The 25,913-nt window shown below is 40.9% G+C and overlaps 2 protein-coding genes across 4 annotated transcripts in view; one reads left to right on the top strand and one right to left on the bottom strand.

Moving 5' to 3' along the window:
• The window catches only part of LOC117139581 (adenylyl cyclase 78C), a 30,119-nt gene extending 8,742 nt beyond the window's left edge, over positions 1-21,377 (bottom strand). Inside the window, exons 1-8 of one of the 3 annotated variants that reach the window (XM_033301992.1) lie at positions 21,323-21,377; positions 10,476-10,837; positions 2,359-2,797; positions 1,998-2,292; positions 1,427-1,731; positions 1,182-1,323; positions 867-1,048; positions 594-795 (exon numbers count right to left, since the gene is read on the bottom strand). In XM_033301992.1, coding sequence (XP_033157883.1) covers positions 594-795; positions 867-1,048; positions 1,182-1,323; positions 1,427-1,731; positions 1,998-2,292; positions 2,359-2,797; positions 10,476-10,519 — 1,609 coding nt within the window. In that variant the 5' untranslated portion in view covers positions 10,520-10,837; positions 21,323-21,377. Of the gene's footprint in view, positions 1-593; positions 796-866; positions 1,049-1,181; positions 1,324-1,426; positions 1,732-1,997; positions 2,296-2,358; positions 2,798-10,475; positions 10,838-21,322 lie in introns of those variants that run through there. The other 2 variants (XM_033301990.1, XM_033301991.1) reach the window with 2 other exon arrangements.
• Positions 21,378-23,432: 2,055 nt separating this feature from the next.
• On the top strand, positions 23,433-25,432 carry LOC117141294 (asparagine synthetase [glutamine-hydrolyzing] 1). Its single transcript, XM_033304673.1, has one exon. The coding sequence runs from the start codon at positions 23,521-23,523 to the stop codon at positions 25,195-25,197; it is 1,677 nt and encodes a 558-aa protein (XP_033160564.1). The 5' UTR covers positions 23,433-23,520; the 3' UTR covers positions 25,198-25,432.
• The last annotated feature ends 481 nt before the right edge of the window (positions 25,433-25,913 follow it).

Consider the following 25,913-nt stretch of genomic DNA (forward strand, 5'->3'; position numbering starts at 1 on the left):
GTCCCTCAAAATAGCGCTAACAACCTATTTAGAGGGGCATTTGCGCATTTGAAGTTTCATTTAAAGTAAACAGCAATAATATCTCGAAAGGAATGCAGCTAATATCAATCAGACAAATTAAGGTGTCTAACAAAATTATTATATTGAAAATACCTTACAAACAGAAACAACTTTATTTAATTTAATACCATACCATCAGAAAAGAACATGTTTTATGGAAGCGAAAAATAAGGTGTCAATCGATACACATTTTCAACCTGAATTTTTTAAAATTTGTACTTTTTCACGCTCATCTCTATTTCTCCTTAACCATATAAAATCTTGGTAAGCGATTCCCTTAGATTTGTGCCACCTTTCGATTGGTGTGTCGCTCATTAAGATCGGACAGCGACACCAGATTTATATTTATTTGTGTATATATACGCTTTTGCCCACTCTCTTAGAGCGCTTCGTCACTATGTGGACTGCCACCAACTATTTAATTTGACTTAAATTAATTATACAGTTTAAAAATATATCCATTATAAGGTACACTTTTATTGAAAGTGTGGAAATGTTTTACGAACATATATTTTTGTAAATTATTAACTTACTTGAATCCAGTAGTTTTTGAGTGCGCTGTAGCTCCTTTTCCGACTCCTTTTTGTGCTCCATTGCCTTGTGGGTTTCTATGAATGCCAGTCGTTGTCCGCGATCCGTGAGATACTTTGTGTACATACCGGCCACATTGATGGCCGTATACAGAATGAAGTTGGCAAAGATCTGGAAGAGCACGCACTCGGGATTTATGGTGGCCTGCGTGAAAAAATGGCAGGGCTTAGGCAAAAGTCACAAAACAATTTCAATTCCGATGGCAGGCCAATTACCTCGCCGTGCTGCAGTTTGATGATGGTAATTACGGCCAGGTGACAGCTGGCCGTGATGGTTCCGCCCACAACGCACCACTTCAGGGGCAGTGGGAGCATCGCATACGGCACGAAGATGACGAACAGGATGTACCAGACCAGGTACTCGCGATCCGCGAATCCCACGCCTTGGCCAACGAATCCTGCAAGTCGCGAGAGATGGAAAATCACTGCTGCGACCTACAGCATTTACGACTCATCCCGCAGGGGACGCCCAAAAAGGATTAGTCCTTTTGACGGTCCGTGCAGGTGACGCATGATTTACGACCCACTCACCCTGGATGTTGAAGAGCACCCATGTGCAGACCGCCGCCCAGTGCAAATAGTTGTTGGCAAAGCAGCGCCAGTAGCCCAAAAAGCAGATGGCCATGTTGGCAATCCCGCAGCACACCGACCAAGTGATGGCCGTCGCCATGCTCTGAAAGCAAATTGGGAATATTTGATAAGCCAATACACTTCAAAAATTCGGATATGAGTTTAATTAAAGAACTATTATTCCTATTAACGATTATTCCACTCACCGTTCCATCCTCGCTTTCAATGGGTCCCAGTTCACTTCGCCGCATTATCCAGACAAAAGCCAAAACAATTTTTAGAACAAAGTCAACTACGTTCACAATGATAAGGGACTTCTGGCGCTGTCGGTGCGTGTAGGTCAGGTAGGATCGTTCCAGAGAGCTCTGCTTGAAGGAGTTGGTCAGCGAAGGACACAGGATTCCTTTGACCACGTTGCCGCTCTTGAAAGCGGAATACATCTCGTTGTTTAAAGGACGCTGCGATTGACCAGCAATGCTGGCTAGTGAGTTTCCCGATTCCAAATCGTGTTCTTTGGAAGATTAAAACGAATCAGAATTTGTATAAACTGTAAAACAAGAACTACGCACTATGCTTATTTCATTTATAATAAATAAAATATTAAAACCATAACAATTGGTTTACATGCTTTACTTTGATTATTTTGTATCTATTTCAAAATCAGATTGAATAACCCAAAAAAGGAATATATATATACTAAAGAAACGTCTCAAGGAACTAAGTAAGGTACTTATGTGGCTTACTAGAATTGGCCTGGTCAAGTCCCTTTCCGCTTACCGAAATTGCTGTTGCCAAAGATGCTGCAGCTCTCCGTGCGGCGTTTGGGTCCGTAGGCCCGCTTGGCCTCCACAATCCGGACGGACTGCACCCGCAGAGGCGTCTGCTTGGCCACGCCCCCGCGCAGGGGGCCGCCCTGCTGTTTCTTGCGCAAATTGGACAAAATTGATGTGGTGGAGGCACGCAGCGATGGCGGCAGGTCGCCAGTGCCAGTGTCCTCCATTTGGGCACCGTCGCCGGGAAGTCGGGGTATTTTGGACATGTCCGGAGTGGCCATCGCTGTGCTGGCTGCATCCTGCTGTTTTTGGTTTTAGCTTGGCTTTAATTAGTCCTAAGTGCGTGGGCGCACACATTAGCTTACCTCGGAGGACGCGGCATCGGCTGCCACCGAGGATGTGGCCGCTGCTCCAGTTCCGTTGACCGTAATCTGCTCATCATCCGTGGTCTGCGCAGCAGGATTACTTAGACCCAGGCCATCAACCTCCCCGTCATTCACCGCCGCCTCATCGTCATCATCCCCCTCTAGTTTTAGGTCGTCGATTTGCGCCAAGGCGACGGCTCCCTTGTCCACCGCCCGGCGCAGCACTACCCTCTCATCGGGTTCCCTCTCCTCTCCCGGAGCAGCTGAGTTCCCACCCATGGTGCCGCCTTCTGGAGGCGCCTCCTCTTTCGTGTTGCTTCCCCGACTGTGTTGCAGCGAAAAGGCCGACGAGGGCGTCGCACTCAACTGGCGCAGGTGCACCTCGTCTGAAACCAGCTTGTCGTCATCCATGTTGGCCAACTGTCCCTCCTCCGCGGTCCTGGAAGGAAAAGAAACTTGAATTATTTAAGCAATCAACAAAAAAATTGAAATACTGTTGTAAAATTTTACGGTTGCATATTATGAGCATTTAAAAAATTACAAAATATTTAAAAAATTATAAGACAGACAGCAATAATAAATCGGTGTGGGACAGTACTCCATATAAACCATTTTATTTATGGTAATTAAAATCAACTTAATGTTTCCAGTGCACGTAAATTTTCTAAATATACTTTCAATTTCAAACTTCCTTTTGAACTTCAGGTACAGCTAGATGAATGTAAGCAAATGCGGATAGAAAAGCAACAAGTAAATCTGGTTCGGCAAGCCGAATCTTATATACTTATCATATATAATAATATAATATAATAATAACTTAATACTTAAAAAGGGCGTATAAAGAAGCAACTAATCATGATATATAGTATTTCATTTTTGACCACATAAATTATTTATTGTTAAAAAACTGTTGGATGCAGACTTAAAACACAGTAAGATCAGAAAAAGAATGTATATATTTTATAAGTGGCAAATGACCCATTCATTCGGAGAAAGTAAAAACAAATATTCTGTTAAGATCTTTAAATTAAATGTAAAATCTGTATTCCCAAAAATTATTATTATTATGCTAAAATGATTGATTGACGTAATAAAAGAGCTGTTATATGCTTGATTTTTTAAACTGAAAAGAATGAATAGGACATTATTAGGAATTTGAATTCATTTTCGCCTCTATGGGGGGTCCTTCCATTTGCTTAAAACTAATAATAACTGACAATACTCAACACTCATTCGTTTTTGAGACCTTAAACTAGTCACTTTACGTTGGCTTTAATGTTAAATAGGCGGTCAGTATTCAAAATTAGAAAATTAAATGGCCGTACATTGTGGCATTAGAATGATTTAAACTTTTTGTCTAAAGGAAATAATTACAAATCTAATTAGGGCTTTGAGAAACTTTTATCGGAATGTAATGTGTGTGTAGAAATTTCCAACTGAAGCCACAATTCATCTGATTAATATTTATTGCAATTCCATTACGGAGTAAATCAAAATTAAAATTACCGAAATGAAATTACACGATTTGTGGCATTTAAATAATTCTTTGATTTCAGTAATTTACGCTTCTGGAATCTGGCAATAACAGCCTTCAAATGTCTTTGGCAAACGCCCTTCGAAGTCTGAGAGCTTCTGAATAATTTTGTGTTGTCTGGAGTTGTTGTTTATGTTTCAGCTGATAACAGACCGGATATATATGTATATATATATACCTTTGTATATACATTTCTATATGCTTTATAGCAACACATTTAATGTTTAATTCCCGGTGCCGCAGCGGAAACGCAAAATGGCAGGGCAAATCAGCGCGACGACAGTGGAAAATGGCGCGTTGATGTCGTTGTCATTATTCAAATTAGCAGTGAGGCACTCACACTCACGAGTGCACCAATACACGTGCAGGCATGCGTACTTATAGACACACACACATTCCATCGCAAAAGTAGCACACTTTTCAGGGAAATGAATTTAAATCCTAGCTAAAGGACAAAATAGGAAATACCAATACGTCGAGGGGTCAACTACGGCATGTGGGAAGCCTTATAAATAAGCCCTATCGATTTGATAAAAGATATAGATACTATTATTTTAAATCTCTATAAATATAGTATTTTTAAATAAAACCTTTAGTCGTCTTTAATCCTTTGATTAGTTTAATGTGTACGCCTTTAACGGAAACGACGAGCATGTGACCTTTTATATTACTAAATATCCTTGTGGTTATTTATCTTAATGTGATCCATTCACTGCTTGCATGGCCTTTATTATCAAACTGATGACAATTCTTATCTGCCCAAAGAAACCTGATGTATTTTCGGCCTGTTTTACCAGACAGCGTGGATTGTATTTACTTGCCTAGCTAATTTGCATCGGTATCTCCCTATCAATACACCTTTCTAATCTCTGCCAGCTAAAAAGGCAAGCTATGGGGGAAGTAATGAGAAGTAAATGCTTTGTTAAACAAATTGAAACTTCGATATACTGAAATGACTGGTGCAAGTAACAACGAAAAACTCCGATAAGTACTGGAATTTTCCGCCATGCGTAACAAACAATCAATTTTCACAGCATAGCGATATCACAGCTTAAATGAGATTCGCGGACTGTAAAGATGCGGATTTTAGCACCTTAGCAGAAAATCAACCAACCATTGAGCATTTAACATCCCCCTCCTACAGATACTACTATTTGTTTACGCACCTGTAAGATGTTTGGTCCAATAAAAGACACAATATCACATGCCAGATCGCACCGGATTATGTTCCGTTTCAGTGATTAACACATTGTCACTCCGGTTGCACCACTCTGCGATGAGTAATCCCGCAAGGAAAAGCGAGCAACTGAACCCAAATCCAGTTGAATCGAGTGGAGTTTATCGCCAGCGGATGGATGGGTTCGAGATAAACTTCTAATATAATTATCGCGTATATAAATGTGTTGATAATGGCGCAACAATATTCAAAATACAAAATCGATAAATCGAACGCGGGCCAGGGTTCTCCGCGCCCATCATTGTCAGGTTCGAATATGCAAATATGGAACCTATTCCGTGATTCACCCCAGGAACTTTGCACTGTTCACCGTTTTTCTCGACCTGGCGTCATATACCATGCCAATGTTGATCTATTCCGTGTAGACTTATAGACATATGTTAGCTGCGCGACTGCTCAACAGGTTTTACTTATTAGTATTATTATTATTATTTATTCTGCCGCCAGCGGCTAGCTTTGGTTAAATATTACTTTTTCGCGTCTTTCACATCGGACTGGCGTTTAGCAACTGAGCGAGAAAAAATCGCCATCGCCAATCGCCAAACGCCGGGATATTATATGATACTGTCGAGCGCAATTCTGATTTTGGTTTGGCTGCGTTCTCTCCATTTTACCCATATTAGCCATATTTTTCTCTTTTTTCTCTCGCGGTGACGCCAAGTGAAATCAGTTTTGGTCAACAATGTTGCTGATATGGTAATTGACTCGAGTTCGCTGCGTTGACTTGCCCGCGATGAATGATAATGATAATTATGATGGGTGCCCAAATGATAATAAGCTATTTCTGGCTAAAATGTTTGGCAGGACTAGGGTTAATTTTCCGAGTTATTAAGCATTACAGCCCTCAATGCAGTTATATGTCTATAGTTCGATGGGTTCACAGTTTTTTACTGAAAATGTGGGCAATGGAAAACCAATCCCAGTAAAGCGTCATCTTTGGAATTTTTTAAATTTGCCCATATTTTGGCATATGGCATTTGAATTAAATTCCATGTTTAGCCTGAGGCAAGTAAAAGCCATTTTAATTAAAGTGTCCCCAGCATAGAAATATTTTGAGTTTTTTTTTGCAAAATCGAAACAAGACTTTTATAATGGATATTCCCCTTATTTTTGCCAATTTCCTGGAAAGATTTCGAGGTGCGTTTAGAAACGTCGAAAGTTCAGATATAAAATGTCAAAGGCATGTCTGCAATGCTGGCTATTATTTATATAGACAAACAGTGGGGATAGTTCCAAGTCCCAATCAGCCATTCCAGCCACCCACTTTTGGCCCAAAAGGGCTGGGAGACCCAAGGAAGACGGGAAAGGGGCAGTCCTAGTCAGTCCTTTTTATGAGCTTTTGTTGGCTTGTTGAATTTATGGCCATAAGAAACTTGTTAAAGCACATTATTGGGTGTGTAACAAGTGCGTGTGCCGATGTGTGTGAGTGTGTGTGTGTGTTTGTGGGCTTGTTTGCTTTCGGTGCTGCTACTTTCGAGTCGCAGACCCAGAAGAAGGGGGTGGAAACGGGGGGCTTAAGGCGGCAGCTGCTAAGCTAAGTAGATTAAAGTCATATTTACACGTCTTTGCTATATGTGTGTGCACCTGAAAAAAATATTCTAAATATGTTCGCAGTATTTAAAGTATTATTACATATTTTAATAACCATTTATCATAGTCAAATTAACCTATTTCAGTTAAATGGTGCTACAATTACCACTTAAAGTACTTGTACCAGGCATTAATCCAATTCATAAAGTAAAAGGATATACTAAATTCGTCGAAAAGATTGTAGAAAGGTAGTAGAAAGCGTTTTCGACCCTATAAAGCACATATATTCCAGTCCGTCCTTTCATCTGTCCGTTTTGCTATCTATCATTACTATTAAAATTTCTTTTATTTATTATCTTTAAATTGTTAGATTGAATCTTGAATATTTTACACATTTTTCTAACACATTTTACATATTTATTTCAAGTCGTTTTTTTAACGGTGTATGTGTGCTTCTGCGGTTGTATTTGAGTTTGTGCTCTGCGTTAAGTGGCAGCAATTAACACTTGACATATTTATGCTTAACCCGAGGGCCGCAACGGGCGCCTCTCATGCATTATTGTCATGCCCCGGTGCCACCATCAACTACAAACCAACTAATGCCACCAACTACTTGGCAAGGTTGAGCCATCATCGATATGGTCGCAACAACAGCGGCTACAACAACCACGCTGGCTATGTCTGCCCAGCTGCTTAGTTTATTTATCAAGCGATTAAGCCCTTCCGAAAGTGGGCCGGGCCATACTGCCGTAGGGGGCGTGGCCGTCGGCTAACTGGTGCGAAAGCACTTCCTGCTGTTTTAGCCGAGGTATGTGAGTGCGGCAAATATTTAAAGATAATTAGTTTGAACTTGAAAGTAATTTCTCAGCAGGATAGTGATATCTAACCGATGGGCCAGGGGATAAGAATAACCTTGGCATATTTAAGGAGTAAATATCACCAAAAAGGTTACACACAAGTTTAAGGAATGCTAATTTCCGAGTATTAGAAACATTTTTAGCTCTGATGAAATATATTTAAATTCTTTAGGTGAATGAATTAGCTATTAGAATGGGAATAAAAATTCGTTTGGAAATTCGACTACAATATAAAGTGTACAAATATGAAAGTAAAGGAATTGATAATATAATAATATGTATAATAATAATAATATGTGTATGTAACATCCCCCAAAATTGCCCCTAAGCGTCATGCCATTAAATAAATGGATACATGGCATGAGCATAATTTTATTGATAATTAATATCCGGCACAGGTCAGGAAATGGCAATCATCAGAATGACAGCTCCGAAGGCCAAAACAAACGCAGCAGGTGGCCAATTCACCGCAAAGACATTGGCCATTGCTGTCATGGATATGTCCATGTCTTTGGCAACTTCATTTGGCTAAGAGTCTTGGCCCATAAAGTCCGCTTCTTCCAGACAGACCCATCCACATATTCATATATATACATTTCTGTGGGTATGTGAGTGTGCTGGATTTGGGTTAATGTCGACATTGGTCAACATGGGTGTGCAATTGAAAGCGAGCAACAAAGCAGAAAATAGAAAAATTACTCAGCGGCTCAGTTTGGGTCGGATAAAATTAAAGGAGTAACGAAACCCATAAAAAAGGACAAAGGACATGGCAAGAGAGTCTTCCGCTTACACAGAAAGAAGCTGTCATTCAATGGAAATGCATTTCAAAGACGATGAATTCGACCTGCTCATATACATATTGGTGGATTTCCAGTAAAATACGATATGTATTCCCAGTGCTTTGACATCCTTTGTCTTTCAGTGTACTTTAAATCAGCAGGCACAAAAGAAAATCGGACATGTTTGGGTATCAATCTGAATTGGACGGCAAATAAATTCTTCCATTGTGGGCTCAAAGACCTCAGCTGGGACCTCTTGGCGGCTCTATAAAAAATACCATTATTATTAGATTTCTCTCGTTCCTTCTTGTTAAGCATTATTATGCAGAAAATGCGCTTAGCCAGGACCACGGCTTTGATGTCCTTTTTGCCGCTATGCGGTTCGAATCAAAGTGGCTTATTTGACGGCTGCCACTGATTTGGGTAAACACACTCAAAAATCAAAAGCAATCAGGACCAGCTTCTGCGACATGAAGGAGAAAGGCAATAAGCCGTGTAAGTGGCCACTTTTTAAGGCAGCAATCAAGCCAGCAAGAATTTAAAGTCTATTAAATTTGACAAATCGCCTGGGAGAAACCCAAACCCTGAGTCCCTCGAATATGGAATGCCCAAGTACGCTTGACATTTGTCGAGGAAATCTTACAGACTCGTAAATGTTGCCAGGACATGGCTATTTATGTTTATGGCTTACTAATTAGCTTTAGTCCTGATGCAGCAAAAGTTTTCCTCCCATTAAAAGTCGCACTGTGTAATTTCCACTTTTCCTGGCATTTTTCCCTCCTTTTCGCGAAAACCCCCCGCTCCTGCCCCATTGTTGTTTGTCATTAAAATTCACATTTTATGGAAGATTCGGTTGCCTTTACCTAGTTTCTGCACTGTCGCCTGCGACAGAATTTGCCCCACCTTTCGATGCCGGGCTTTGTTTACTACGAGTGAAAAGAAAATTTGCATAGAAAAAGAAATTTGCATGGCATTAGGCAGACGCTTCAAGTTGTCCTGACATCTACAGCTGCTGCTATCCGAGGTTGAATTACCAAGTTCGACAGGATACGGGCAAAATATTAAATTTATGGCCGGTAAACATAACTTCGCAGGGGAGGCACTCATTCAGTTATTCGTTTTAAGTACTATTAAGAGGAGAGTGCTTACTGAACGCAATTGAAGCTGTTTAATCGCATTAAGTTAGGAGCAGTGACCTTAAAGATTACGCTTTCGGTATTTACCACATTTAATGGCCAAGCCTGCAATTACTCTCAGTAATTCTTGGGTAGTTCCACCCTTTTAGAGCAAAATGTATTCAAAACGAAATCGAAAAGTTGATTGTCTGTGGGTTATTATGAAATTAAAATGGCACAATTCGATTATTTCACGAGCGAACGGTCCTTTGTGCTCCTTGCTTGTTTTCCAAAGTGAATTGTCCGCGTCCACGAGGCGTATGTGCAATTTCCCAGGCACTTGAATGTAGTAAAATAATGTTTGATCTGTCCACATTTTCTGCCATTTTTCACACACTCATTTGGAGTCGTTTAAAGGCTTTTCCCCTTGAACGAGTCTATTGAGCTTAGAACTTGAGAGAAGACAGCATCTTTGTCAGACGCGTCGTCTGTTGCCATAAAGCATAATTGAAATATGAGATTGACATTGAATACCAGTGGCATTGTTGCTATTGTCGCCTTTTGTCCCGGCCTTTCATCGGCTACAATTCCAGTCCACAGCAAATGCGACACATTGCTCGGGGGAGACCCATTTAATTGATTATTGTAAATAGAAGGGGAGCGAAATTGGCGCCTCCGTGGGATCCATTATCGTTGGCAAACTAGATACAGTCGAACTTCTTTAGGATAAACTTTCTACTGTAAAGCACTTTGGACTTTGAACACGATATATGAAAGTACTCAAATATGGCAGTCTAGCTGCATACTTTTTAACGCAACTCGTTTTTTACATAGCTTTTATTTTAATTTTTAGACAACTTTTCTTATTATGTGACGAGGGATTAGTTTAATTCGATTTTTTTGGCTTATGTTCTTCTGTTACCTTTCAATTACTTATTTTGCTGGCACATTTTTCTGTGGCAAGGGAATGCAAATCGTGCCTTCAATGGGATCGGCATCGAGACCACTAACAACCTTTAAGCCCCAACATTGTGCCACACTCCTGGCCAAACTGTCAACACTCACCTGAGGCAAATGCGCTCCTCCTCCTCCTCGAGTTCCACGTCCATTGTGGCGGAGGATTCTGTCTACTGCTATGCTTGCTTTCCTTCTTTATTGCCGCACAACGAAGCTGCTGCTCTCGTCAAGTGAGAGTTTTAACTGCCAACGGCAGCGGCACTACGGAATCCTTGAGGTTGACAGCAGGTTCTTTTGCCGGTGTCGGGCTTAAAGCCAACTCGAAGTGATTTAAGCTGTTGTCAATTTGCCTAATGCTGCCATAGATGGAGAGGAACGAGCCAGGAGGCAATGTCCGTTGATGACTAACGTGTGCTCCATGGTGCCGAAGAATTCGCAGGCGAATCTGCGCCCGATTTCGATTCCAATATCTGTAAGCAGATAGCGGAAAATCACATTTAGCATTCCTAATAAACTCGAGAATATCTTAAAATATTTCGCCGGAAAGCGGAAACAACACCCTCTTCGCCACCATTCTCGACACCCTCCACGAGTCATTCACATTTAACAATGGCAGTATATAATTTAATAAATAGTTGCAGTTGACAGATTTCAAGTGGGCGTGGGTGCGACGGAGTGGCGAACACTACACGTCATCGGGTCTATAAAGTAACACATACGTAGTACATAGTACGTCTATATGGGGAATGGCGACAAGTGCAAAAGTGTGCACAATAAGTGGCATAAAAAAGAAGCCAAAGGAAACAAAGGCAGCGCACGAAACTGAATTCGTATGGAAGATTGTATACCCTTTTTCTAAGAAAGTTTAGATGCATATTTAAAGGAACAGAAGTGTAGGTGATTGTTTAAAAGGATATCTTTAAGTTACACATTTACTTTGCAACCTATTCCTTAAGTTTCTGCCTTCTGATATTAACTTAGAATCGAAATTCTACCCCTTTATAAATGAGTTGTGATATTCCTGTGCAAACTCGGCCCACAGCACCAGTGCCGGAATCTCGACAGAGAAAATAAGCCAGGGAATGGCAAAATCGCTGCATATTGGTTTGTGTGTGTTTTTCACTCCTACTTTGCCATTTAAACGGTCGCCTTTTGGTGTGAGTGTCCGCTTTTGGTGCTCCTCCACATAAGGCAAACACTAGAAATGTCAAATGTTTTGCCTTAACATGTGTGCCATGCCCAGAAGGAGCAGGATGCGAAGTAGGACGATCAGGCGGAGAGGGGCAGGACGGGCGGGACGGGAAAGGACAGGAGTAGCAGTCAGGGACATTTGTCGTGCTGTTGGCTGTTTTTTATGTCCTGCCCATTTCCATAGCAATTGGAACACAGGGAAAAATTAACGATTATCAATCGAGTATCAATAGTTCAAGTATTAAAGTAGAAAGTAAAGTAAAGAATATTAACTTATGGAAGCCAACGACCCCTTAAAAACAATCAGAAGAGTTATTTCAGATGGGATAAAATCGTAATTGAAAATATATAAGTATATTTCTCAAATATCGCGGTTAGTTTCAGTAGTGTCAGTGGTGTAGAAAAAATGTTAGAATATTATTAAAGAAGCAGAGATTTTTTGCTGTGCGCCACCATTGAAACTGAAAGCCACTTGAAGCATGCAACACCCAGTCAAATTCAATCAGTGCGTGCAACTCGCGGCCACTTGGAAATGCTGTCTGTGGTTTGCCTGTTCCGCAATTTGATGCACGATGTGGACAGAATGGGCTGGCTGGTCCTTGGGCCCAGCTTTTATTATTGAGTCATAAAACCCAATTTAATGCCGTTAAGGAGGATGCATTTAACCGCTATCTTGTACAGGGTGTCTTTTAGTCCGTAGGCAAGCGTTAGGGTGGCAATTCGTCATCCTTAAAATATGGCAGATATCCGCATGATCCCCATATGCAGAGTATGCTTTATTGCCTCCTTGAATATTTATCGGACTGCGAATATATACTATATACGAGTATATGTACATGTGTTATAGGTCTTGTTATGAGTTATGTGCATCCTGTTGCGTGAGGATATCCCAGCAATTTCCTCTCCTTTCATTTCGTTTCTCGTTGTCTGCCTTTTTTGCCCGCGCCTGACAATGTAACCAGTTTATGACGCTGCTAGCCAAGTTTCCGGTCTGTCTAACACGGGCTCCCCCTTTTCGGATTGCCCTCACTGACAGGAATGCTATGTAACCATACGAGGAACGTACTTTAAGGCGAGTGTTTCTGAATCCTGCTTAAAATGGTTTTTTATAAATATACTCTCAAAGGAGGCGATTCTGTGTGTGACAGTCATCAGCAGGTGAATGTCCAAACCCCATTCCAGAGTCCTACCAAAATCCGTATATCCCTTGTGGGAATGTAGCCCCCAAAAACGCCACTCAAATGTGTGTGTGGGGCGATTATTTCGGGGGCCGGAGAAAGGACTTATCACCAGTGGCAGTAAATTGAGTGTAAATATTCCTACGATTGTTTTGCTGCTGCTGCAGTTGATGTATAAAAAAAAGTTTGCGAGCTGGGTCAAAATGTCAGGCACGTCGATTTATGTGGCACTCTGCAAACACTTTTTATGGCACACAGAAAAACAAAACCTTGAAAGGGTATAAATTTAATGATGTTGGGAAAAGAATGGATGACTTTAAATAATTACTGAAGAAAATAAATGCTATGCGCCTGTTGTTACAGGTACATATTATTTTCCTGGCTGAAGTTTCTTGACTGATATATATTTTTTTTTGGGTGTGCAATTTTCACCCTTCCTGAAGGTATCCTGTTTGTTTTGGGCGAAACAGTTTGCGCCATCGCGCGGCTGAAAAGAATTAAGTTTCTGATTCATGTCGACACTAGCGACTCAACTACTCATCTGGCTGAAAGGGCAGCGGCGAGGTTCTGCTGGCAAGGACCTGCAGCTTGCTCTTTGGCTCCCCGAGCCCTTTGCTCCTTTCGCCGCTTGCCACACTCTCCGTCGCATTAAGCCACCGATTTATGTTGCACGAAGGGAGCGATGAGCAAACAAACGGACCACAGATCCTGCAATCCGAGTGGTCCTTGCCTTTGTTTATCCTGCTGCCAGGATGCACCTCGCACATCCTTGCACCCTGACACTTGCGCTTATGAATAAGCGCTTACTGTCCTGCAGTTCCAGTTACTGGCCCAGTTACCGGGCAATTATGCGCTTCTTAAAAATAAATTAATGACCAACCGGCAATACGAAGCAAGCGGAGAGGAAGCAGAAACATCGGACACTCCCGCGAGTGAACTTTACCGGACCTTTTTAATTAATTACACGGCACGAGTCGCCAGCGAAAGAGTCTTTGATAAGTAAGTCCCAGCTAACATGGACAAACTTTTTACGATCGCCGTGAGACTGATTGCTAATATATTTGTTGTTGCCCTAATTAGTGCGATTAGTCTTGACTCTTCTTTTTTACCAGAGTATGTGAGTAAGGGCAGACTTACAAACTTGTATTTATGAATGAATGGAAGATATTACTTTATTATTATATAAAAAAGGAAGCAATTTTTAAAAATAATACCGTTTTTTAGCTAAAATATTTTCAGTTTTATTTTGACAAATCAAACTTAATTTCCAATTTGAAAATCAAATCTCATTTGAATTCTATGTTAAACCAACCAGAAAAAGCTATAATTTATACCTCGATGTGTTCTTTTTGCATTCATGAATAATTGGAAGCTCAAAAATACATTTTGTAGTTTCAGGCAATATTCGTGTTCTGCCTGCTCTGCATTTTGATTTATTTTAATAGCATGCAAACGAGCCAACCGCCAAAATTGGTCATAAGCGGCGTATGAGCGATTTAACTGGCCGATCGCCCAAAATCGTTGCCTACTTTCAGGCGGTGCCTGCTTTTAGCGTCAACTTTAATGACCTTTCCAATTATTGATGAATTAAGATGGAATGAGGCATACATATAATTTATTATTTAATGCGTTTCAATTTTAATTGCATGTGTCCGAGCGATGGACTTAATTGAATTGAAAAATGAATATGGCACGCGCATAAATTGCATCACAGCACAGGAGTTGAGTAAGTTTTTGCGTGAAATACGTTGGTGTGTGTGGACAGGTGGCAACCAAAATGGTGAGTGAGTGCGTGTGTGTGTGTTTATGCTTTAGCCAAATACATTTTTACATTTACCACGGAGCAATTTATTTTAATTTCCACACAAAATGTCTGCTAATCATGGCATTTGCTCGTTTACATTATGTGGTCGGTTTTCAGTTTTTGCAGCTTGCGCGTGTAATTTTTGTTGCATGCATTAGCTGCAGCTGCATATTGCATGACTCTCTCTTAGAAATGCTTTCACCGCTGCACTTTTGGGATTTAACATTTTATGCTTGTCATTGCCAATGAGTCCTAAAGATTCCCGATAAAACGGCAACATTAGTGAATGAACCCTAATCATGGCGCGCTAATAAATCATCTGTTTTAGGATCATCCAATCATTATGTTTATATTCGCATATAAAACGTTTGCGTATAAACGTTTGTATTTACTGTAACTCGAATGGCGAACGACACAATAGACAGGCCGGAAATAAAATTCGTACCCGGCCAAATTGTTTACACAAAAAAGAAAAGCCCCTCTTTTCACGAGACACCGGTTCAAAAGGAGTAACACCTGCTGGGATGGGTAATATTAAAGTTTAATTCCGCAACAAAGCCCTAAAAACGAAACAGGAAACATATACCCACAGGCCACATCAAACGCGTTGCACTAAGCCGGCCAGCTCACTTTGTCTCCTGTTCGTGCGCCAGAAAACAACTGAAATCTACATGGGTTTTTAAATATTTTTCCGGCATGGAAAATTTATGAGATATATACTTAGTAATGGCGTAAATATTAAAATATCTCTATCAAATGCATTTTATAGTGCTGTGCAGCGATGAAGAAATAAGAACGCGTTGATTTAAATGTTTTTTAAAATTGTTTTTTGATATTTTTGGCCCTATTCACAAGATAATTTCTCTATTTATTATTAACTGAACCATAATCCAAAAACCCAATAATGTAAAATATTTACACACATGTATGGTATTTGAAAATACCTGCATATGTTTATATATTAATATCCTTAAGATAGATATTTGTCTCTGTGTAGAACACCCCTCTCCGTCCTGAAACACACACATATAAACTGATAACCCCTTTGTGTTTCGAAAATGCCGCTGTGCAATGTGAAATATTTGAAAATAAAATATGCTCTTCGTTTCGGCCGGGCTAAAAGCAAATGCGAGGCGCAGAGAATGGGCCAACGACAAACCGGGAAAATTGTAGCATAAATTAAGCGGAGAACAAACGCTGGCACATTGGCAGGGAGTGGGTTATCCTCTGGACCATCAGCAGCTGACTTTGAGTGACGTTGAAGCGTGTCTTAAGTTATGATTAAAAAACAGGGAATTAAATGGTTTGTGTTTAGCCTTAATGTCTACATTGCCATTATGGCCCCTCCCCGCGAAAGCCCCTTCGCCAGCTGGAAAATTAATGAAAACCGTTGTGAGTTTCAATTATGTTTTCGTATTTTCTCGCACCTTCCCCACTTCACCTCCTGTTTTCAGCATTTTCGCTCTGTTTGGACAATGACAAACTACTTGCATGTGTGCGCTCGTGTTTACTTTTCTTTCGGCTATGAAAATTATTATCTTCCCATTAATTTCGCTCTCTCGGTAGCGCGAGATTTAATCAAAAAATTAACTCATTGTGTGTTTTTAATTATTCAATTATTATGACTTTACGGCTGTTTGCCTTGGCAGCCGTTTCCTCATTTTTCGGCCAATTTTTATAGGTCCGACTCATTCGGGGCGTGTTTTATCATAGCCGCAGCAAAAACATTTATCGGCCAAGTGAGCAAACAAGTGGCAAAAGGGAAGATCTTCCAAATGCGATAAACGACAACTATTTTCGCTTCTAGTCGAACACTTTGTTTACCGAGAAACTCGAGAATGAGTGTGCTGAGTTTAAACAATTGTTACGAGGGGGTAAACCATCATCGAATGGCAACCATAACTTGTTGGAGGACTCCCGGAACTTGGATTGCAACAAGGTTTTACAGCCAAGTTACCAAACTTCTGGAACATTTGAACTGACAGAAAGTAAGGGAAAACACAGGGCATGTTCAAAAGCATGTTGTATACAAAGTTGTCAGAAGAAAATGGCTTAAGCTTCCATGTTTATGTTAGGGTTTCAGGTTTTTTTACTCTAAGTTGAACGGAAAATAAGTTTCTACAAAGGGTATTTTTGCATAGTTATAATGACATAAAAAACACACGCCACATAAAAAATATTTATATTGTACGATGAATTGTAAAAACATAAGTATTGAATTAGAATTTATTTTTTGCCAAGCATTTTTATAACACCATGTTCAACTCCTAGAAAAGTTTTGCACTTGAATCCTGCAGTTATGTAGAATTTAATAATAGTAGAATTTCCCCTGATTTTCCACACATGTCCCAGTGCACTAGAAAGTGCAGTTAGGGCTCCATATTTGTCTACTAGTTTGCGTTTTATTGTTTGCCACTTCAGCAAACTAGACCCCCTTTTTTAGCACACTTTTTTAACGCCCTTTTAACCCGAATGCAGACTGCGATGTCGCCACTTTGTGCCAAAGCAAATAAATAGCAAAGTGAATAAAGTGAATTTTTATCAGCTTCACAAGTAAATAGACAACAAGATATTCTTGGCAAACGCCCCCGAACGTTTTACTGCAGATTTTTTTCATTTTTCTCGAAGTCTGTACTCGTTTCGTTTACTGTGTTTGGAAATTGTACATTTTAATGTTCCACATATGAATGGATTTCGCTCTTGTTGTTGCCCATTTAAACTGAAAAAGAGTGGGATACAGGGGGTAAACAAATCCGAGAAGAAAGGAAAGTCAACCAACTAAAAATGTATGCGTTTAATTATGTATCAGTACGAGTATCTGCATCGTTGTACTTTGAACAATTCGCCAGCGAGAATTTCGTTTTATCACTTTTTTGTAGTTTTCTGCTTGGCTGGCGAGCAGTGAGTCATTCCGAGGTTTTATATTATGACACTCCGCTTAAATGGATTTGTGTTCGGTGCCTTATAAGGCAGCCAAAGCCATTGAAATCCGCCAGATCAGGCCAAGTCCATATCCACAATTCGCATTAGCCAGCGGGGCATGCAGTTTGAAGCCACTAAATCTTGGTATCAACTTGGTTTAGCAAATTATTTGTTTTGAAATCAATATTTCTGACACCTCGTCTGATGGACTAGCCAGCAAATATTTCCCTCAATCTATACATTCATTTTTACAATTTGTTTATGTTGTGTTCATGGGTTTTTGGAATTTTATCTATTCCCAGGCAGCTTAAGTGATTTCTGGGGCAGACTTTTGTCTGATTTATTTGTCCAACGACTAAACGCTCATATTTTGGGCAGGGGCAAGAAAAATTGAGTCTGCCAAAACCGCCAGCCAAATTGTTGGGCGAAAGTTTTCCCTCGGTTGTTGCAATTTTTCCGGGTGTTTTCCTTTGTTTTGCTTTGGCTTCCCTCCTCCTCGTTTTCGATTGCAGCGCAGCCTTGGCAGCCATTTGACAGACATAAACAAAGGGAACTACGAACACGGTGGTACAATCGTAGATGGAATCGTCCCAAGAGGAATTCCAGATGCTCTATTGTGGCCATTTAAAATGATCTTAAAACAAGGTAATATTAAAACTGAAATTTTGGTTTTACTCTTATATGGTAGAGTATATGAAATGATCGCCCATGAAAGATTGACCCCAGTTTCTTTGCCTGTATCGGAACTAAAGTCAACATTGTGACCGGTTACACTGCCAAATTGGTGTGTACTTTTCACTTTGGCAGCATCCTCCAGCCGGGATTAAAAGCAATTGTTGGCTTTGTGCCCGATGCAGCCACAAGTTTTGAGCCTGGCCAAATCCGGGCTATAATATTTGTGCCGCTGCCAAGAGGCAAGTAAAAAGTGGCAGCAACCAGGACAATTAGCACAGCCAAAAGTGCTGGGCCATAAGTTTCCGTTGGCAAGACAACGCACAAAGAAGTGAACCGAGTTCCGTCGTCTGGGGAGCGGTGTGTCAAGTAGCTCTTTCTGTTCCAAATCCCCATCTTTTGCGTTGTTTCGAAAAACTTGCAAAGAGTCTAGTCAAGATGAAACTAAATTAAATGCGGCTGAGGGGACAATTATTCTGCCATTTATCTCTCATATGGCATAAAGTTACAGAAAGTTATCTTTTTGAACTCGCTTTGAGCTGCTTAGCGACACGTGGCCTCCTTCTCTGCTGAGGTGAACTTTTTAGCCTAGGATGCGGTGTAAAGTACAACAAGGATTCGCCATGAAGCTCCTCCCCGGCGGATACTTTACTTTTATTTAGTTGTCGCGGGGCATATTAAATTTCCATCGCCACTCCATCGCCGGAAAGTTGAATGAATGTTGTTTTCAAGGCCCTCTTCCATTGAATTGCCTTCGTGGAGGCCCGGCGCGAATTGAATTAAATTGTGTGATTGAAGCATAAATAAATTCATTAAATACTTTGCCGAGATGCCATGAAAGCTTCCAAGTGCTGTTTTTCCAGCCCAATGTTTAAGGCATTCGATTCGATCGGACCTGCCCCCAACCGTTCAACAGGTCGTCGAGGGAAACCTTCAGTAGAAAGAAGGACCAGAACTTGACCTTCCCAATGCGCCTTATTGATTTAATAATAAAAATAACTGCAAAACGTTTGTAATTCGCTTGTGGGCCTGTCTATATGTGTATTTGTATTTGCTTGAGTATCTACCCATGGCTTTGGTCACTTTCTCATTGCACCTTGATTGCCTATCGAGTATCTTGTATCTCAATGTCAAGGCTGTCTCGCAGATGCCTCATTATGGATTGACAATGAAGCCAACTGCATTGGCCGAGAGAGTTAGGTGTTTAGGTAAATATGTAGGACAAAGATCCCGCCTCTATACGCAGATAAATGATATAAGATATCATTATCATATCAATATAAAAAATGGCATTAAATAGTGACAGCTTCTCTACAAAATAAGTAAATATTCTTAAAATGAAATAGCATCATCCAACAAACATATTGTAATTATATATTTTTTAAGGATTTAAATGTGTATGTTCATGTCTTAATATCATTGGTTTCACATTGTCTTAAATTTAATGATTGTCCGCGAAGGACAGTTTTAAATTAATACATCAAAAAAAAAAAAAAAAAATTGTCTCTTTATTTTTATCAACTTTAATATAGCTCATCTGTTTTATTAGGTACTTATCTAAAAAGTCCCTGCTAACAGTCTGGCTTAAATTAACTACCTATTAGCCTCTGTCTGACCTTTCGCCCTCCAGGCAGGTGTATCTTTTTTAAGCCACCTGTTTTTTCTGCTCGGAACTAGCCGCTTATTATGCATCATTCTCGTCAGCCGGGAGCCCAGTTAATTTCACCTTTCAGGTCCTAATCCTGCAGACGGAATTGTTCGCACTTAATGCCCGCACATGCCAACAAGCTCGGCGGCATAATGCGTCAAATTGCTAATTAAGAACTGCAGCAGTGGCAACTTTGGCCCCGATTAGTGGCCATGTCATTAGGGTCCTGGTGAAAGGGGCAGAAGCCTGGCCGAAAGAGGCGAATGGGTCTGAGCTTGCGTGTTAAGATATTTGATTATGACAAACAAGCGCAGATACTGTCGCTCACACACACACACACCAATTAGCGGAGGGCGTGTCCCTTTTTCGTGGGCCGAGAAGTAGACTACGCTACTGGTCATTCAACTATTAGTGCCGAAAACGCAATTTGTGTCACGTCACACTGACCCCAAACAAAACAAAAAACAAAACAAAAATAATTAAGAGCTTAAAGATAGCGACAGTCAGCGAGCGAGCGATTAAAAATAGTCGGAATGGATGCTGCCCACGCCTATTTTTAGGGTCACCCCGGGGTCAATCACTCCACCCGGCTAGACACCAGCGTGGTGGCAAAGGGTGGCCATAGGTGGCCCAAGGTGGCTTAAGGTGGCCAAAGGGTCTAATCATCCCCCGATTCGAGTGTGTCCTTAAAACCACCAATTTATTTGCGTTTTGCCCGCTGCGCACAAAGTTTTTTGGGCAGCTCACTGAGGCTGCAGTAATGCGAATTGATTTCCGCCGACTGCAAACAACACGGTTATCCATTTCCGTCGCATCCGTATCCGTATCCTTACAGCATATCACACAACAAAAAGCCACGGCAGTGCACTGAAAGAAATACCTCTATCCGAATTCTATGTTAAATGGCAGACCTATTGAACAAATTGAGTTACAAACGCAGAAATGTGTGAACAAAAAATTATTATTTTTAATACTTTATGACTCAGATAATAATTATGTGAGATTGCGGGAGTACGCCCAAAAGTTCAAAATTGAAAAATACTCCCGAAAGTTACTCATAAAATGTAATGACTAAATTTAAAAAAAAAACTTAAAGTTGACTTTAAGTGAAAATTCTGTCTTTCTATGATATTTTTTTAGGTGCATTGCCCATTTCCCCTCCGCCAATAACATTGTTAAAAACTTCCACTTCGAATTTCACGCCAAAATACTTGGGAAATATTGTTGATTTGATTTTGGCGGCGTAAAAACTTTTTAATTAATTGGCCCCGACTTGGCAGTTGCTCTATCTGTCGGCGATTTTATGGCAATGCACATCTTGATCTGGTAAATGGGTATTGGGCCATTTGAATTCGTTCAGCCAGCGAACGTGACCCAAAAGCTGGGGGCCCGTGTTTTGGCCACCTCACTCAGAATTCCGGAAACGGACGTGACAGTAATAGGTCATGCTCCATTCCCTTCGATTTTCGGGCTCGGTTCCAGTAAAAAGTTTATTTTATTTGATTTTGATTTGATATTTTTGAGAAGCACATAAATTTACCTTCACTTTTCGTGTTGAAAGTTATGTCCCTTTTTATGGTTTTTGGTCAACAAAGCGGGCTATACTTTTCGGAAGCGATTCGGAATTCCAAGATTGATTTGTCCTTAATTTATTTTCCATTTTAAATACATTTTTAAGGACTCCTTGATTGACTATCATCTTAAAGTCATAAAATGATTGAGCTGTTACTTTTGATTACCGCTGATAATAAAATTGTTTCAATGGCACTTAAGTATTGTAGTTTTATTTATTTTATTTAATCAGCATTATTTCTAACATATCATAACACATATTTTACTGAATGAAAAAGTTAAAACTTAAAGTGTCATATTCTACATAACAAGAATAAGTTCGATTTTTTGTGACACTCTTATTATAAACTATCACGAAACTCTTTTGAACTTCACAGGCTTCTGCCTTGGGGCATTTAATTTTTACGCACAATTTCCGGCGGTGATTGCCCACGAAAATTCACTTTGCACATTTTGGCTTACCAGCCTCCATTTCGTCAACGTAACTCAATTTAAGATTCTTTTGAATTAATTGAATTTTGACTAATTACGCGCACTTAGCACCTTGACGGGCATTTTCAAAAGGGAAATTGATATCGAGGAGCGCGCGCCCATATAAAGGACTTCCGATACGCGTCGCTAGCTGACAATGCGTCGTATACGCAACTGCCTGCCGCACAGTGTCGCGTTCCATCGGCAACTGAATTGAAAGGCCGTTCGTTGCCGACAAAACGACTTGGAAGCAACAAGCGCGCACGCCAGAATTCCAGGAGCGGATTCGCGCACCGCGGGTTATAAATCTCGGTTATTTACAGAAGCTCGCACCATCCACATATGTAGCATGACATCACTGTACAAATTCGTCAGTGTTAGATGCGTAATTAAAACGTCTGCATAACTAAACACGGGAGATTTCTGTTTATCTGCGGCTACTTGACATATTTATCGCATGGACCGAAGTCGAAGTACGCGACGTGGACCATAGGAAACCACCTGTTGGCGTGGCGCCATGTTAGTTAACAGCGGGCTGTATTTCGGGGAGCTTTTCGGTAACATTCTGTTACTGCGGATGGTCAACTGATGTTATTGAGCTTTCTTCAATGCCGCTAAAATAATAATAATATTTATTTTACGGCAATTTAATCAATGAATTAACGTATTATTGCTATTGATTCGACTAAAACTATTTGTGTATTTTTTACATTATTGATTATTTTATATGTTACAATGGTCCGAAGAAACATTGATGAATTAATAACTAATCAGAAATCAAGTTACATCAATTCAGATTAATATGTATAAAGCATTCTTGCTAAGTTGTTTCTATAATAGTGTTAATTGTTATTTAGGCAAAACATTGAATTATAATACGAAGTACTGCTCAAAACTCTTTCATACGCTCTGTATTCCAAGAGAATTTTTAAGAGACTGATAAAAACCGGCCTGTTCCCCGAATTCGCATTTTTCCTAAGAAGCCATGGCATGCACCAACATTAAATCGAGAAACAACGAGAATTGTAACATAAACTAACTTAGCTGTATGCTACTCTACTGATACACTCTCCATAGTTTAATAAACGGCATATAATCTTATTTATTTGTTAATACTAATTTTTAAAAGTCTTCCTACGGCACACAAAGACAGACAAGTCTGGGCAAAAGAAATCATATTGGGCGATGTTTGTTTGTTAATTTCTGAGCAGTCTAACCACCCATAAAGTAGAGTAAATTGGATGACGAAATTGTTGATAAAGAAAAATCAGCTGTGAGTTTCAGTTTCGGAGCGTGTCTAGAGAGTAAAAATACACACAGGTAAATATACAATGTTTACCGGCTATTCATTATCAAGTTTTTAGCTGCTGACAGCTGTTCTCCTTCCGATAAGATTAACACAAATCACTAAAGGGGGGCTCATCCATAGTAATTTTCGATAAGAACCCTAATTTAAGGGAGATGTGGCCTACCAACATTTGTGTGTCTCAGGATTCTAGAAACGGGTTGACAAAACTAGTCGCACGTGGAAATTAGATCTGTTGACGAGAGTTAGTATAAAAATGGAATCTAGAGAGCTTTGGCCATAAATAAGAGCGCACGCCAGTGAAAAGCTTCAGTCAGTTTTCGGACTTTGCAGAGTGCAGACCGCTTCGTTGAAAATACAATTGAAATTACTACAAAGAAAAGCGAGAAATGTGCGGAATTTTTGCCATATTTTCGAGGGATGGGGAGCCGAATCCCGCGCAAATCCTCCATGGCAGCAAGCACAGTTTAAGGGAACTGGCCTATCGACAGAGTGGCAAGCAGCGGCATCGTGGTCCGGATTCCACGGGCGTCTATGTGATTCCCTCGGAAGGGGTGGCCATGGTTCATGAACGCCTGCGAATCGTTGGCGTGGAAATGGGCGACCAGCCCTTTGTCTCTGAGGATGGTAACCTCATCCTGGTGGCCAACGGAGAGATCTACAACTATCTGGAGCTTTCGGCTGAGATTGCGAAAAAGCGTGGCTCCTACAACCCCAAGAGCGATTGCCACGTGATACTGGAGTTGTACCAGGATTATGGAAAGGACCTTCTTCAATACATCACCGGAATGTTTGCTTTTGCCTTGTACGATAGGACGACCAAGGAAGTGCTTCTTGCCCGAGACCCCTTTGGCATTATACCCATGTATGTGGGTGAGGATGCGTCGGGAAACCTTTGGGTGGCCTCGGAGATGAAGTGCCTGGTGGATACCTGCTCCAAAGTGGAGACTTTCACACCTGGCGAGGCTCGTTTCGGTAAAGTTGGTGACCTTAAAACATGCTGGCAGTTCCAGGAGTCTTGGATCAAGGAGGTATCAACGCAAACCTGCGACTTGTCGCTACTGCGAGCCAACTTGGAGTCTGCCGTGCGCAGTCATCTGCAGTGCGATGTTCACCTGGGAGCCCTGCTGTCCGGCGGAGTGGATTCCAGTCTTATAGCCTCCATAGCCACGAAGATAATGCGCGAACGGGATCCCAACTTCCGTCTGAAAACATTCTCTGTGGGTCTAAAGGATGCACCCGACTTCCAGGCGGCCAGGAGTGTGGCCAAATATATAGACAGCGATCACAAGGAGATCATATTCGAGATCGACGAAGCTCTGGATGGCATTAGGGATATTGTCTACCACCTGGAAACCTATGATGTGACCACCGTGAGATGTAGTTTGCCGATGCTGTTACTGGCCAGATATATCAAGAGCACCGGCATCAAGATGATCCTCTCCGGCGAAGGAGCCGATGAGATCTTTGGAGGTTATTTATACTTCCACAAGGCCCCAAGCTACGACGATTTCCACGAGGAGCTGGTGAAGAGAGTGAGCCAACTGCATTTATCCGATTGTTTGCGGGCCAACAAGGTGGCCATGGCCAAGGGCGTGGAGCTGCGAGTGCCCTTTCTGGACACGGGATTCGTTAACCATGTGATGCAAATCCGGCCGGAGGATAAGATACCCGGGCCGCTTAACAAATTCGGGGAAGTACAGCAAAAACGATTGGAGAAGTATGTCCTTCGAGCTGCCTTTGCGGATAACTATCTGCCCGATGAAGTCCTCTGGCGCCAGAAGGAGCAGTTCTCCGACGGAGTGGGCTACGATTGGATCGACAGCATCCGCAGGGTGGCCACCAGCCATGTCAGCGATGAAGAATTCTCCGCAGCCGCCCTACGCTTTCCCTTTAACACGCCCACCACCAAGGAGGCCTTCTACTATCGCTGCATTTTCGCCGAACAATTCCCCGGAGAATCGGCAGCCCGAACCGTGGTCAGATGGGTGCCACGCCTCGATTGGGGCTGTCCGGAGGATCCATCCGGACGGGCGCAGGCCGTCCACCAGGTCAACAAAGTCTGATAGGAGGACCTTAAGTAAATTAGGCTAGTCTGAGGAATTCCAACCATGCACAATAAATTTTTTTAATTGGTAGTCAACTCGAGAGGTATTCAATATATTCATATATATATTTATTTTTTTTGCCACATCTTGATTACTGACACGTGCGATCCACTTGGCAACTTAGTTGGAAAGCAGCTGGCGTCGGCATTATTTATTATTGTTCCTTAATGAATAAAACTGTCAATCAACTCAATTCAGATCATTTTTCGCTGCTATCAATAGGGGAATCATACATATGTATATGTTTACGTTAGGTTTGATTACACACCTTTACTACTTGAATTTTCACTCACTTTTATGGAGAATAATAAAATATGACCCATTTGAATTTTAAATATAGTATGGTAACAAAATTTAAATATTATTTTTAATTTGACTGACCAGAGTTCAGAAATTAACTTGACCGCTTCAAACTTTAAAGCACAAATTTTCGTTAAAAACCAAGGTTTGATTTTGGTTTATACAATACGGAAGATATTTTGTTTAAGCAACAAAACCGACTTATATTATTTTACTTGCAATGCGAAGATTTTTAAATAACGACAGTTAGTTTTCTACATTTAGTTGGCAACGCGGTATGGCAGTGTGACAGTCATGTTAAGACGTAGTTGGCAATACGCCTTGGTATATTTTGAAAGAGCAATAAATATGAACACCTTGTTCCGACTATGCGT

Source organism: Drosophila mauritiana, chromosome 3L, assembly GCF_004382145.1.
Source record: "Drosophila mauritiana strain mau12 chromosome 3L, ASM438214v1, whole genome shotgun sequence".
Classification (NCBI taxonomy): domain Eukaryota; kingdom Metazoa; phylum Arthropoda; class Insecta; order Diptera; family Drosophilidae; genus Drosophila; species Drosophila mauritiana.